At 28.9% G+C, this 17,029-nt stretch overlaps 1 protein-coding gene and 1 long non-coding RNA gene across 4 annotated transcripts in view; one reads left to right on the forward strand and one right to left on the reverse strand.

Annotated features, from left to right (window-relative positions):
• LOC142321831 (cyclic GMP-AMP phosphodiesterase SMPDL3A-like) overlaps nucleotides 1–17,029 on the reverse strand; it is a 397,040-nt gene that overhangs the window by 228,815 nt on the left and 151,196 nt on the right. For both annotated transcript variants that reach the window (XM_075360278.1, XM_075360280.1), the window contains exon 3: nucleotides 10,333–10,409. In XM_075360278.1, the coding sequence (XP_075216393.1) occupies nucleotides 10,333–10,405 (73 nt within the window). In that variant the 5' untranslated portion in view covers nucleotides 10,406–10,409. The remainder of the gene's footprint in view (nucleotides 1–10,332; nucleotides 10,410–17,029) is intronic.
• LOC142321837 (uncharacterized) overlaps nucleotides 1–17,029 on the forward strand; it is a 285,303-nt gene that overhangs the window by 164,471 nt on the left and 103,803 nt on the right. The gene's annotated exons all lie outside the window — the stretch shown is intronic.

A 17,029-nucleotide genomic window follows, 5' to 3' on the forward strand; every position in this document is an offset into this window, starting at 1 on the left:
AAAATATTTTTAAAATGCACAGCTTCATGTACCCCAAACTTTGTCTTCCTTGGAGTTTTCATCTTCTTTCCACCCATTACTGTCAAATTATGTAAACTTCTATTTCTTAATACGGGATCTCGATAAATTAATAGGTTTTTCAGACTTCTCAAATAGTCTTAAAATCATTCATATGTTACTCACCAAATTTTCATCATTTTTTTAAACCCCACCAAACTTCAAAAGTTTGCTTTGTCTTTCTTTTTTCTTTGTATACGTGCGAGTAGTTTTAAAATTTTTACAGCATCTAATCTATTTTAATACTAACAAAAATTAGTTATACTTTTGTTATAACCTATTGTAAAATTCATCTTAACATTTATTCACTTTTTTATATATATTTTTTACATTTTCTTGCTTCTGTATTTTCAAGCTTAAATTCTTTTCTACCAATGCAGTATTTTTTCTAATTAATTTTTTTATCTTACTGTAAAAGAACACTATAATTAACAAATTTCTTTATCATTCTTTTCTTCTTCTTAAATTGTTACATTTTTTTTACTTTTTCTATATATAATAGGAAAAGTAACAGAAGTAACCCGTATCTTGTTTGTTTCTTGTAAATTTTACGTCCTCTTACTCTTACAACTATGAGTACACATTGTAAATAACGCCTATTTCTTTACAACTCAACTGAAGTTTCTAAAATGATTAAATGTCTTCTGATGGTCTATAAATATTACGAATTAAACTTTCATTCACAATTCGGAATACTAATTATTTAATTTTATGACCAAAATGATATCAGATTTTTTAAGCACATATTTCATTACAAGTATAAGTTAGTATACAAATTACATACAAGATGTTTTAATGTGTAAATAAAAAATCTTTCTTAAAAAAAATCACTCCTATTTAATAAAAAATACCAAAATTTACCTTAGAAATTGAAATAATTTACATATAAATTATATAAATCCATCAAAACTTTTGTTTTTTGAGTTATAACTTTGGAAAAATTTTGTTCTGATTTGTGCTGTAATATTTGGAAGTACTGAATACTTTTAGGTTACTGACATTCTTGAAATCTAGATTAAGAGATAGATTTGATATTTTCGTATAGGTTTTGACTTGAAAGATTGAGTAATAAAACAATTCCTGATAGCTTCATTTTACTGTTGAAATATAAATCAGAGCGAATTATTTTTCAAACTATAACTATAAAACGAATCGCTTCTGGATCCATGTTTATATGGATCTTTTCCCCATTTTAAATTGTAGAGCATATCCTGAAATTTTTTCTGTTTTGTCGAGAGAAATTCTTTATATCTACACTATTATATAAAAAGAAGAGGGTTTTTGTTTGTTCGTTATAAACAAACAATCTACCCGATCAATCGCAACCAAATTTTTACCCATTTCTCTCTGCATGACTGAAAAGGTTTTAAGTATATTTCATTTCGAAAAAAAAAGTACTGTATATATATATATATATATATATATATATATATATAGTACATTTTATATATATATATATATATATATATATATATAGTACATTTTATATATATATATATATATATATATATATATATATATATATATATATAGAGGGGAGATTTGTCACTTAAAGCACAAAATTTAATGAATTGTAAACTGTGACTTTATATTACTGTTTGAGCTTGGTGTGAACTGAATGATTATGAATATCTAAAAATAATTCCTAGATTTAATTCCAATTCCTAGATTTTTTGATATACCGAGTTTTAAGGCTTAAAATTAATTTTTGAGTTTTCTTTGAAACCCTGCTATTTTTCTAATTTCTTGGTAATAAATGAAGAAATTAATCTAATTTTTGGTGAGTGTAATCTTCATGTCAATAAAACAATTTCAAAATTTTTGAAATTCGACCTTGAAAGAGAACGTAGAAAGGTAAAAACATGTTGTGCAATGATAGTAAATTTTCCCAATTCTGACTATAGTAAACGAGATATTCGGTAGATTTGGGCTTGCAAATACTCTTCAGATAAATATTTAACAAAAAGTTTCGATTTTTTTTTTTTTATTAACCAACACAGGCACTGCCACCATTACTGTATGTATGACTAACTGCACCTGCCTCCGATTACTTGACTAAAAAATACAAAATAAAAAGATTGACTGTTAAAGGAAACGCAAGTAACCAAAGAGCGCGGGCGAAGCTGCGACGGGTAGCTAGTGTGTATATACGTATATACATATACACATATTGCTTGTGTACGCGCTCGCAATCGCGCCTATATATATGCGTATGTTTGTTATACAATCTCTAAATAGAATAAACAGATAAATAATCTATGTAAAGTTCATTGTAAAATCTTATTATATAATAAATACATTTTACTTAAATAATTACTATTTACCTTACAGAAAGAGGTTTTATCATTAGGAAATGAATACAAAAACTTCTTTCTCGTTGACCTCTTCACAACAAATTATAAATTTAGAAAAACATCAATATTAATCTTTTACATAAATGAATATATTGAAAGAAAGAAAAAAATTTACTGTTTTTATTTTAATAAGTGCTTTTTATTTTAAAAAATAAATTTACAAAAAATAGGTTTTGAAAATTTTTTTTGATTTATGAGTTGATCATTTCTCCATCCAAACTTTTATTAAACCTATCTTTTTCTAATTTTCATTTGTACACAGATGACTAAATCGAATTTAATTGCAGTGCCATCATTATTTTTCACTTGTATTTTGTATTTATTATAGGGCAGTCTGCAAAATATTGTTTTCAGTATTTATATAGTAGAATTTACTCCTTAAATGGTAATTTATTAAAATAAAATAATTACAAACAAATCATCGAAGTCCTCACAAAGAGATTCTTGTCAAATGGCTATATTTTTTTAATTTATTTTTTATTTTTAGCAGTATTAAGCGTTTTCCCTGTTGAATTAAATACTTTTTAAACTATATAACAGTGGTAATTTAGCCAGTACCCATAGTTGCTTGCATAGTATTAACTAAAGTAATCATGTACTACGTGTACTCGTTTTACATAATCAAACAATAAAAATGTAACCAACAGGAAACTGATGAATACTGGTAAGTCTCAACCTGTCAACTTTCACACGTTAAAACAAGACTTAAAGAATAAATGTTTGCACTTCAGAAGCTTTACGTGTATCAATATCATTAATGAACTACAGGACAAGTAGTGTAGAACAAAAAATTAATTTATTCTTTTTTTGTGGGGTAAATATTGATTATACACAGTGTTTAAGTTAAGAACTGGAGTAAATGCTACTCAACTGTTTAACCATGATACAATTAATGAATTATTGTTTGAAATATATGTATAAAATTGTTATTAACTTTGATCAGTTATAATTACAATCTTCTGCCCTCTTGTTGATCTATTTCTTGGTGTCGCAGTAAATTAAAATTTTTCGGAGACATAGTCCTTGATCGAAATACCAAAAAACAATTTTTCTATTGAGGTCACTTAATGAATATTTTTCATAACCAGCAATGTTATATGGTAGATGGCATAACCAAACGTTTTTAGGTGATTTTTCAATTTATAAAATACCAGTTATTCTCTAAAATGGCTCATCAAACAACATTCATCTCTACCAGTAACATATTTTTCCTTTATTCAGTTCACCAGAGTGACTACATATTGAACAGCATTATTATTAGAGAAAGCAATTTATTAATATCATTTACACCTCAATTGTTTATTTATATCAAAGTAATTAATAAAACTTAACAGAGATTAAACAAAATCAAATAATATAACTTTTTTTCATGAAAATATTAATTATATACTGTCTACAATTAACTATAATTGATACAAAAAGAAAATTAATATATGAGGTGCATAAAAAATCTAATATTTAAACAATTTTATTGATAAAGGTAAAAATGCGGTAAAATTTTAAAACGATAAAGCTTTAAAAAAAATAGTATAAAATGCAGTTTTTACTTTTCATTTATTTTTATTACAGCAATTTATTTTTCAAAATTTATTTTTGTTAAGTGTTTTTATTATCCATTTAAATATTACTAAATGTATTTTATAAAATTTTATTTACTATATTGATATTTTATGAATATTTTTATAAATTTCTTTTAAAATAATAAGGTATTTTAATATTTATTTCAAATGTTATTATATCATATTATATTAATGTAATGTAAATGCTATTTAATTAGACCAAATAATTGAAAAAGAGAGATAAAAAAGATCATTCCTTTAACAAAAAAGTAAAATGAAAATATATTTTTAAAATTTTAAAAATGTAACTGCCTCGTCGATTGTTTTACTGGAAAAAAGTAAGAACATAGTTTAATATACTAGTTTAAGGTTTCGTTTTAATTATATTTTTCAGATTAATTTTTTATTATATATTTTTTTATTTTTTATTTGTGTGTTAGCAATTACAATTGGTAGCTCATAGGGGATCATAAATAAATTTGAGTCATATAATCACGTGAAAAATGGGTCTCGACGAAACCTCTCATTAAAGCATATAAAGGTTCAACACTTCATATATAAGAAATGCACTTGTATAGTTGGGTTTAAGTAATTTTCAATACTTAACAAAGCTTTAAAAATTTATCATAGCAAGAAAAAGGATAAAGAAAAACAATGTCATCAATACCAGTATATGAAAACTATACTGCAGATAAAACAAAATTCATCGTTAAATAGAGAGAGCTAAGACTGCCAATATGACCATAAACTTCATTACACAGTGACAGTCATCCTGTGTTTCCCTTCCTACGTACTTCTCCAGGTCACTCCTCTGCCTACATCTTCCAGCAGGTCCAGCACATTGAAACGTTTCAGTCGCCTGATGTCTTCGCTGTTTCCAATAAATTTACTACCAGATAATTTGCAAGTTTGTCTAACCTTCGTTTGTACCACCAGTCAAATTTTTGGATCTCTTCGTAACCAGAAGACAGTCATAGATACTCAAGAGTTTCTCTACCCTAAAAAAACCACAACGCCTCTGTTATGGTCCCCACAAATTTATTTTCATATCTTTGAATTATTTCAATACTGTTTATACTCATCATAACCCATAGCCGGATTCCATACGTCCTGATAGATTTAAGAATAACTCCGTAGATTGAGATAACGATTACCGTTTCTATCCAGCAACCAGTTTAGTCTCCTATAATTGATGTTAAGCTGTTTCCTCTTTTCTACCATGTGACTTCCATGTCAGGCGACGATCCATGTGTAGGCCAGGGTACAGTACTCGATCCGTGTGAATGATGAAGACGCCATTCAGGTTAACCCGTGGACAATCACCCTTTCACTGCGTAATTGTCACATGGATTGATTTGTTCTGATTCACCTCATTTTCCATTTCGTCAGCCTCGCGCAGAAATCGTCTAACTATGATTGTATTTTGCAGAGGCTTGATTCGGATTTTCATCATCGGCTAGAACTATTGTGTTTTCTGCAAACGAAGCGACTGGGATATAACCAGGAACAGGAGGTCTGATCTCAAAATCTAATACAGATTAGGCCCTAGAATAGAATCATAAGGAACTTCCAACTTCGTATCGAAGAACCCAGATAGTTCCTGCTTGAACTTAACCTGGGAAGTGTGCACATCGAGGTTACTATGCAGGACTAAGTAAGATGACTGTAGAAGGCTCTATTTATGCTTATACAGCAGACTAGGCAGCCAGACATTATTAAAGGCCTGCCTGCTTAACATCCAAAAACGTTACTGAGAAGTAATTCTTTTCCTTCAAGCATCTGGTTATGATAGTAACAGCCAAATTGATGATCTGGTATAGCCAACCTCCTCTTGCTTCAAAGTAGGCTACAGCCTTTGGAAAAACAGTTTTTCAAACTTGAATATTATCGTTAGAAGACTTATAGATCTGTAGAAAGTAACATCATGAAAAGGTTTACCTGACTTCGAAACCATGACTATTTGGGAGGACTTCCACTCAGATGCGAGATAAATTGTTCGAAGGATCCCATTGAAAAGTTCTGTTACGTTCCGAATAGGCTTGTACGCATCCGTTCCTACCATCTTACGAGTGATCAAATAAAACCTTGAAGCCGTTTATTAATGTTTTCCTTTGCTTGATTACTTCTTACATCTTCGATGCTGAAGAAGGCTTAATTGGTAGATATAGCGGAATCTGCCTGTCTGGAAACTCAAGTATTTCATCTTCTTCTGGACTCTGTACGTGCAGCGGTGAAAGAAACTTGCGCAGAAGAAACGCAAATAGGCCTTTTTGGAGTCTAGGCCTAGGTTTCGGAAAAGGCTCATTTACCCATGTCCCATTTGAAGCTTTCAAGGAGACGATACAAGTGGAGCCGGTGGGAGATGCTTGGCGACTTTCCATAAAGAGTGCCTGCTACTCTGTGGGGGGGAGGGGAACCCTCAAGGTACTCCTTGAATTTTTCATTTCTAATGGACTTCAGCAATCCTTTTAATCTAATCCACCGGTTTATAATTGGATTAGAGTTCACCAAGATATCACCAACTTGATGATATCTTGGTGAAATTTTAACTAACACTTCAGTTCCTCCACGTGTCCTGCCATCTGGATAGTTCGTTGTATATACAGATTAATCTCTGAGCCGAAAGTAGTTACGATCAGTTTTTTTATAATGAATAACTAAATGGAACAGTTTGGTATCATATAATAGATATTACTTTATCAAATAATTACATTTTAATAACTTTATATGATAAATAATAAAAGGAGTATACAAGAATGAAACCCAGATTAAAGTTAATAGATTAATCAGAATAATAAAAATTTTTGTAAATTATTTGTCAACTAAATATTACAAACTGAGTTAAAGCTCTCATGCTACAAAAGTTTTACTGATAACCAAAAAAATGTTATTAATGATCGTCCGAAAAAAATTAAAAATACTATTTGATAATTTCAATTCCTTAGTTTGTTTAATAGAAAACATATTGAAAAATTTTTGCAATTCTGTCAGTTAGTTTGTCTAAGTTAAACTTAGATTGTAGGTTTTGGTTGCGTAATCATAAATAATTATGCTACCTGATTGTGTAAGCCCATTGTTGTTTGTAAATGAACATTCATCTACATTTATTATTATTTTATTTCAAGCACATGAAATGAATGTGAAGTTAGTTTTATTATACTTTGTTTTCATTATTGTAACCTATGTATATATATATATATATATGTGTGTGTGTGTGTGTGTGTGTGTGTGTGTGTGTGTAGTAAGATTGTTAATGCTACGGTGTTTCATATAATTTAATTTTAAACGAATAATACCGTCTTATTAAAGGTAATATTTACTGTGTTATAAAACGAATTTAAACTCTGAGCCTACAATTTACCGTAGCGTTCAGTCACGAAACGTCTCTTTTCTATGAAATGAAAATCCATCCTCATTTATATGAGAAAATTGAACAGACTTTACGACTATCACATACGTCGGTAGAAATAACTGAGAAAGAAATCGTGACTAGTGCTGTATATCCAGGAACGTTTCAAACATGTCAATCAAACGAATTCTATTCTTCTATTCACTTAAAAGAGTATTTTGTGTGTGTGTGTGTGTGTGTGTGTGTGTTTGTATTATTTAATCAATTTTTTTTATAACACAATCGTAACAGAATATAATTCTATTCTTTCTTTCTTTTTATTTTTCTTCTATATTTCTTTTCATTAATATACAATTTTTGTTACGAACTTAGTTTTTATGAATTAATACCGTATCTTAGTACTATCTAAGGTAATCAAGTTATTTTATCAAGTTATTTCCATGTAAACCAGGAATTCGATAGTTTTTTTATCACAAATTGCAATTTCTTTTGTTGAGAAAACTTGTATAGATGTAAAAATTAGATTGGTTTATTTGGCCCAAAAATTATCAATACCCTTGGTTCAAAAACCATAAAAAGAGAAGATGTGAGTGTTCCCTGAGGACAAAATACCTCGTTAGATGGACTACATCTTAGTGGATAAAAGCTACTGAAATACAATATTACAAGCTGCAGATATCAATAGTTATCATGTGCTACTTATGATGGAATTGAGATCATTAAAATAAAAACTTTAGTTCTGAAATGGAAAATAAAAATTTGAGATCTGTTTGAGAATAGAAAACAAAAATTCCATAAAAAAACAGCAGAGGAAGAATAGGCCATTATTAGGGAAATAGAACCAAAAACCATGAGTAATAAAAGAAATGCTAAAGAAAATGGATGAAAGAAGGCGGTATACGCATAAGACAAGAGAAAATGAAAGAGCGATGTATCGCAAATTAAACATGAGTAAAGGATAGAAACACAAAAAGCTAGGGAAAGGTGTTTGAAGGAAGAATGTACGAGTAATATTGAGTCTCTAGAAGAGAAAGAACTACGATTTGAAGAATAGAAAAGTTGAGCATTCAACTTTTAATGGCTTAAATGAGAAAGAGCATTTATGCGAGAAGTATGCAATCGGAAAGGAAACCGGTTAGGACGTGTGGAATATTGACAACTGCAATATAAGGATAAAGGAAACGAGGAAGGAGAGTTAATAAATGAGGTGAAGATTGGAAACTACAAAGAAGGAAGGAGAAAGTGTGGGTCAGAAACGGATGGGGGCAGCGGGGGGTGTAAGCGATCAGCAACGCGCTAGAATATAATGGTGATGCCGTATTATCAACGAGTTAGCTGATAATCGCGTCGGTATACAACAGGCTTTCTTTTTGAAAAATTTACAACTATAAGGAATCCATAAGTAGTATTATTTAACTCTTTGGGTAATATAAAAATAAATCACGAACCTGTTGGATAACTGGTTATTTATCCAACTTTCTTAGGTAGTTGAAACTTACCCAACTCAAGTCAGGCATCCTACCTTAGCAAAGCAACCTACCGTTGAGTTGACTGTCAACTTGAGTTACCCTTGAGTCAAACTACTGGTAAGGAAGTTGAGCATAAACTACCTAAATTTTCTTAATTCTTCTATTATACTTTGGATATCAGATAAATTATAAATCCATACCAAACTTCATCTCAGATGATTGATTTAAGAAAAATCCCAAAATGTTTTAAAGATAATATAACCAATATTATCTTTATAATATACATTATAACAATATTTTAATAACCTGGCATAAGATTAAAAAAATAATTTGGTTTTCAACAAACCGATATTTAATTATTTCAAAATTCAATGGAGTAAACGAGTAAAATGTTCTTTTGGTAGTATTATATCTAGAGAAGGTTAGTTTAATTTTGATATCTACAACGAGTACTCTGAAGTAGAGAAAAATCAACCCTGTCATTCCTTGTATGAGCTTTTTCTATCAAGCAGCGATCTGGTAAATTCCCTTGATAATATCCCCTAACTAGAGTTTTACAAAGAATGCAAATGAAACATTATCCTCTTCGTTTTTCACATCTACCGTTCACTGTGCCTCAAGAAAAATGATGTGGTGTGATAGGCCACTCTATAATAAGCGTGATCTCATTTAATTGCGTGTACGTTTTCATTGTAAAATAAAATTTCTTTAATTTTCCTTTTTTTTAGCATATGAGAACATTTTATGTACCGGTAATCAATAATGTAAAAAAACTTTTATACAATTTAAATGAACAACGATTGCTTAATAATATGTCTTTTGTTTACGAGACTAAAATTCATACATTTAAAAGTTTTAAATCCAGTTTTTATTATGGTAGAATATATTAGTATTATTGTTATTTAATAAAAATGATAATATATCGTAATTTTATTGTGAAGTCTAGATTTGGTTTAGTTTGCATGTCTGGAGTTACTTACTTAATTTCAGACATGAACCCGTTCACATTATGCAGAGGAGGATGACGTGTGCTGAATTATAAGAGGTGTACATTGGTGAAATCATGTTAAGATTCAAACTGAAAATTCTATTGAACAATTTTCTGAACTGATTTAATAGTTTAGTGAAAAATTTACTTTTTTAGATCCTTGCTTAATAGTAATAATAGCAATGAAAAAAAATATTTTTATTGGATGGATCTGACATGAAATTGTATTCCATAATAGAACACCATGATACAACAGCCATAATGTACAATTTTTTATTTTGTTAATTTTTTTCACTCTTTGCATTTGTTTACCGTGAATTAAATTGACTTTAGTTAAATAATTAAGAAATAAAAAGTAAAATAAAATAAAATTTTATTTAAAAATTGAAGTGATAAACTTTTAATTATCTTTATCCAAAAAAAAGTTTGATTAAAACACACTTGAATTATTTTAATATTTGCCTTGACTTTGCTCATATTTTGCAGTGGCTATATTAATTTTATTTCTTTTTATGTATGAATAATATACTATAATTTTTATGGAAAGAAAACTTACCCATTTTACCATGAACGGCAGCTACCACTAAAGCCAGTAACAGGAGCAGCAGTGACTCGGAGAGAAAAGCCATGTCCCTAGAATACAAATGAATATCGCTAAGTCATTGAGATTAAGTACACACCCAACACACACACACACACACACACACACACACACACACACAAACATTATATATATATATATTTTTTTTTTAATTTATTCACTATGCATAACCCAGTCAACTAGCGAACGGTGGTGAATAAAATAACTGTATCTCTCAGTAGTCGCAAATATACCTATTTTATGTTTCCCCACATGCACTCTATAACATTCAGAACGGCGGTTTTTACATAAATAAAACCTGATATTTATACGCGTATTATATTTATACACTTCTAGAATTATAGTGAATCTTCACAGCAGACTCTGTCACTCCCTCCTATTTGTCAACATATATTTAATTGACATTTATTCGTTCATTTATGGTACACTTTATAAAAAAATAAATAACGTACGAAAATCAAACGACATGAAATTTTTATCAATATTCATGAGAAACGTTCCATAACATGTCAGACTCGTTCTTTACTATTTTTTCTTTTAACTAGGTTGAGATTTATTGATATACAAACATATCCATATCCTTTTAATAAAAAATAATAATAAATAAAGTATAAATTTATGCAAATAAGATTTTAAAAATTATTAAATAGAAAAATTTTCCCGGGTTGCATTTCCTGGAAATCACTAATTAGCGGTGAAGTAATGGTAATTTAGCTTATAACATGTAATGAAATGTGTTTGCCTTAATTTCTGCAACATTCAAAGAAAAGATTACAAAAGCTTTATTTAAAAAAAAAAAAAATTTCGCAAAATTACTTAATGTGTGCGCGAAAATCACAGAGAAAATATGAAAATTGCTCTATTTCAACATAATCTATGTTGCGTTATCTGTACGAGATGTTATTTGATTTCAGAAGTTAAAGTAAAAGGTATGGATATGAAGCAAAAAATCAGGTTGTTTTTTAAAAAAAAATATATATATTTTTTTCTTTACTACTGAAATTTTTAAATCCTTTAATTTTCAATTACAATTTATAAAAGATACAATAAAATTTGTAAATTTTTTATCGTTTTTAATCCGGTTTTTACAAGATCATAAAAAGTCATCAGTTTTTAATTTATTAAAGGGCCGCGCTAATGATTTTTTGTTTGTTTGGTGCACTATATTTAATTTTAATATTACAGTGCCCAAAACGAGCAGATCTGTCTACCATTTTATTGACAACATCTGGTTGAATCAGTCCACTTCAGTAGTGCACCACGGTTTTTACAATGAACAAAATTATTGAACAAAGAGTTTGCCTTGCGAAGGAAAATTTTTTGTTGCGAACGGGATTTCATGTACCGACTCGCTAAAAATGTTAGAAAAGGCTTATGGTGAATTAGTTTCATCAAAAACAGACGCTTACCACTGGTACAAGCGTTCAAGGTAGGCCGAAGATCATCGAAGACATGCTTAGTTCTGGACGACCTTCAACCGAGCTGATCTGGACTGACCTCTCAACCGATGAAAACATCGAAAAAGTGAAGGAAATTGTAATCGATAATCGCCATTCTACCTTAAGAGAGAAGCTCGTATCCTTAACATCTTTCATGAGTCTGTTCGTTTGATTTTGGTGGATATTTTGAGCATGACATGCGTCATCGTACGGCTTGTTCCAAAATAGCTGAATTTTCTTCAGAAGCAGTACCGTGAGCAGGTCTTTTAGACGTACTGAATCGCGCCTATTCTGATCACACATTCATGGAACGCATCAGAGCTGGTGATGAGACATGAATCTACGAGTTTGACGTGCAAACAAGTCAATAGTCATCACAATGGGGGACACAAGACGAGCCAAAACTGACAAAAAAACCACATCAAAGTCGTTCAAAGGTCAAGGTGATGCTCATTGTTTTCTCTGATATTCGTGGTTTGGTGCATCAAGAGTTCGTTTCAGAGGAACAGACGGTCAATAAAGAATATCATTTGGTCCTATTGGAAAGTATGCTGGAGAAAATCCGTCAGAAACGGCCAGATTTATGGAAGAAAAATTTGTGGACTTTACACGACGATAATGTCCCATCGCATAGAGCAACAACTGTAACCGAATTTAATGCCAAAAACGCAATAAACACCATCGATTAGCCACTATATTTACCAGATCTGGCCTTGTGTGATTTCTGTCTGTTTCCGAAGCTGAAATGCCGCTTTGGGCTACAAGTTTTGACTCCATTGAAGCCACATAGCAAAATTCCTGGAAAGAGTTGAAGACCATACCGGTAAGCGCCTGTAAAAAGTGATTCAAAGACTGAAAAAAATGCCACATATGTGTATTGCGTCAAATAGAGTCTACTTTGAAGGCGGAAAAATAAATATTGATGAATGAAAATTGTCCGTTTTATTTAACAATTACCGGTACATTTTTGAAAGTCCTATATAATTTTTGAATAAACTAATTAATTTCAATAATACTTTTCTAATCAGTAAACTTATTCTTTTTATTTTTAAGAGAGCTGAGGGCTGATAGCATATTCGAAAATATTTAAAAAATTATGATACTTTTTCAAAGATTCTCTTGTATAACTGACTTAAGATTACAAACCTTCGCTTTCTTATGGTGTATCATATAAATTGAATCACCTTGATACAAATGAAGAACTCCGTTAAAAATCCACAAAACATATTTTATACGAAATATTATTAGAAATTATGACGATTTCTAATATCTTCATAATATCATAAAAATATTATGAATATTTTTATGAATTTGTACTATCAGCTCGGAAAAAAATTATTAGTAAGGAAAAGGTAACCCAAAAACTTTGCCTAAAACATAACCGTAAATTAATCCTGGAGAGAAATATACTGGTAAAAATTATACTTACTTTCTTTAAAATAGGTTATATTCACCTAACATTTGCTGGCAGATAAAAATCAAAATTTTTGAAATCATAATTGTATTACGAATAATTACGTAAAAACCAAAAACTTATAAAATAATTTACTTTCAGATAAACCTTTTCACTATGTTTATTTTAAGGATGATGTTTGTGTACAGTAATAAAAGTTATCTTTTCAGATGAAGAGAATAAAACAAAAGAAAAAAGGTAAAATTAAAACTCTTTCAGACAGGATAAAAAAATAACCCGAGAAAGGTTTGTATAGTAGTCTAGTAAAGGACAGTGGATTGTGTTCACGAGACAGCCATCTCCAAAGCTCGCACCTCACCCACGCTTTTTCCCTATTATTGTTTTGTTTGCCTTATCTGGGAATGTTTATGTTTCCACCCTAAATTACAAAATAATTTAAAGTTAAAGAGGAAATTGCTTTTTTTATCCCGCTGCGTTTAACTTTTTTTTGTTTTGTTTTTCTCAGTTACTGTAAGTTTCATTGGTATAACCGCGCATACACGTCTACCGTTGATCTCTGTTTTCGTGCATAATTGAAATAAAAGTATCAGCTTAATTGAAGAAATTCTTTTCTTATTTCATTAATTTTTTTTAATCAGTTCTTTCTTATTTCAACCTCTAGCAAGTAGTAATTAAATTTATTAAACTAATGATTCGCCTTTTTAAAATTTTACATAAAATTATGTTAAATTACGGAAATGTAATATTATTTAAGCTGACTAAAATTTATTAATAATCCTTGAAAATAATTTTATCTTCCAAAGAATTTTATGAAAACATTTATTCAATGCATAGTTTAGTTAAAACAATCTTTAATTTGAATATAATTTATATTTAAATTCAATTACACCAGGTACTTCAAGTTAATTTTAAGCATTCAAAGCCTTTTAAATATGTTTGTTCTTATTTATTAATAAAACGAAAGCAAGTAATTATTTCCTCTGTACGTTGAAATTTATGTTAAATCAAATATCGAGGTATTTAAAAACTATACTATTTTGAAGTCTAGTATAAATATATTAAAAAAAAAAATGTTTTAAGTTTGAGACAAGCAGCTAACATATAAACTCATTGAGCGATAAACTTTTTTTTCATAGAAGTGTGATCAATTTTAATTTTTCATTATCAATTGCTTCAAGTGCAAGTCATGCTGAAAGGTTTGAATTCGATTGGTCATGTCCACGTGTCACAGAACTCCAGAAATAAAAAAGGAAAGCAGTTCTTAATTAGTAATTATTCTTCAGTCCAATCTATTTTATCCGTCATTTATTTTTATTTACGTTCTTTAAATTTTATTATTATTAATAAATTTATTCATTAACAGAATAACAAGGCACGTAAACCTACAAATTCACTAACTATCTTTCCCTGGTAGAAAGAAAATTTTATTTGCGTTTTAATTGTTTTCCTTATAGTATATATTTTGAAATACCTCTCACTCGTATATAATTGGAATTCATAAGATTGACAGTTATTATTCATTAATTTAATTTATTCGTTAACTTACGAATTTCAATATGGCTATTGTACGAGGACTATTTTGTAAGTGGATAATTTACGTCATAAGACGTAAAGACGTAAAGACGTAATTCACAATATTATTCATGAAGGAATTATAATTACAGTAATCTGTAATAATAGATGCTTTGTAAATACTTCTGTAAAAATTTTAATTTTGAAATTGAAACGTGGGATATGGGGCATAAATACAATAGATACAAATAGAATAAATACGATAAATACAAATAGATATGGGATATAAAGACAGTCCCACATACCATTTTACGTTTATCGGATTCATAGAGAGAAAAAAACTGTCGTATTCTATAAGTTGCAATTTTAACCTTCCACAATTTCCTTTCTTTAAATCTATGCTTGTAAAAAAAGTGCATCTGTAATGTCAGTTCTAGCGACACCTGTTGATTCTTAAATTGTATCCAAAAAGCTACATTTACCATTTTTTCAGCTGATTTTAATCGAGGTTATTCTGCTATTGTTTTAAACAACATTTATTGTTAAAAAACTAACTTCTAATTTTGTGTAAAATTTACTAAAAGATAAATTTTTAACTTGTAATGAAACCTAGAAAAAAGCTGCTTTAAAAGACAAATGTTTATCTATTATTTATTTTTTGTGAGGTCAGTTTATTTATTTACCATATTTTTCTTGACATATATCACTGTGGCTGACGATCTACAATACACCTCCTCCAGTTCTAAAAATTTTATTTGTTTTTTCTCCTTTTTCTCTGTAAATCATCCTCTATACTCTCATCTCTGCTTAGATCGTCCTCTTTTTCGTTTTCCCAATTTTAATTGACTATCGTTATAACATAACTTTATTATTTTGGGGCTGGCTGTAAGTATCCTGACCTTCTTTTTCTATTATATATTTTGACAATATCAATTCTGACAAATAATTTCCCCAGTTCTTTACTCTTTACTTTTCCGCCTACAGCTATAACAAGAACATATTTAAATCGGTTAAAAGAAAATCTAGAAAAATTGGTCTATTTTTAAGTTTTGTACCTTAAGACATTTAAAAAATCGAACTCCCAAGTCCAAAAAATTAATTTTTATCAGTCTGAAGTTTATACCTATTTACGTACGTTGGCCTGTATTTGGTTTTATAAATCCGGATTCAGTCGACCAATTATTTTAATATTTTTTTAAACAATAAAGCCACTTAAATAAATTAATACACTCCCAAATTAAAAAAAAGAAATCAATTTTTTTTATGCCGATTTTAATTTATTTAAATACAATTTTAAATAAATTAAAAAGGAATGTAAATATTCTAATCACTAAAAAAAAATACCTGTGCATAGCCTCAAATTTTCAAAAAGTAAAAAAACAAATTTTTCGAAATTGTGAAGCTAATATATCAATATTAAAAAATTTGGTTATTGCTTTATTCTGTTGAGAATCTTGGTTTCAAAAAAGATTTAAATATAGTCAAATAAGACAGTTTCAAAGTTTTTTTCAAAAATGAATTGCATAATTTAGACTGGCCGGTTTTTTTTTCAGGAATGCGTTATTTTTATTTAGACTCCGTCCACTTTCAGAAACTTCAGTTTTTTATTTTTTTATAAAATCATGTTTCATAAGCTCTAAGTAATATTTATTAATTAATAATTATTAATTTATGGTGTAAAGTAGGATTTTGAAAATATTAGGTTTTGAATTTCTAGAAAATATATTTTTAAGTAAATTTTTTAATATGTACCTTTTGCGTTTTTCTTCAGTCACACTCTCAATTCCTAATCACAAAATGTTATCTTCCTCTACTGCTTTTAATCAGATTTAAAAGCTTCTTTTTTATTTTCTCCAGTTGCAAGTAAGTATTATTTATAGTGTGATCTTGATTTATTTCCATTGAATCTATCCCAGCGTTCCTTTTAAAACTTTAACATTTCCTCTTATTTTTTATTTTAGTTTTTCCTAATCTTACATCATCTGTTGGAAGTTAATAGATATACTCTTATTAGAGGTATTTCCATATGATTTTACCTTCATTTCATCAATAAATCTGATGTACCGTACCCCGTTTAAAGCTCTTTCAGTTCATTTCTAATCTTTATAATATTTACATTATTATCAAAGCACACTTACATAATTCTCATAACTTTAGGTATAACATCAGCTCTATTGGTAATTTAATTATTTTATTTCCTTGTGTGATATAATAATCAATGGAAGTTACTTTTGTTTCTGTACTTTATTATTTTCTTTAATGTTTGTTTTGAAGTGAATAGTTGACC

The sequence above is a fragment of the Lycorma delicatula genome, chromosome 3 (assembly GCF_047948215.1).
Source record: "Lycorma delicatula isolate Av1 chromosome 3, ASM4794821v1, whole genome shotgun sequence".
NCBI lineage: Eukaryota > Metazoa > Arthropoda > Insecta > Hemiptera > Fulgoridae > Lycorma > Lycorma delicatula.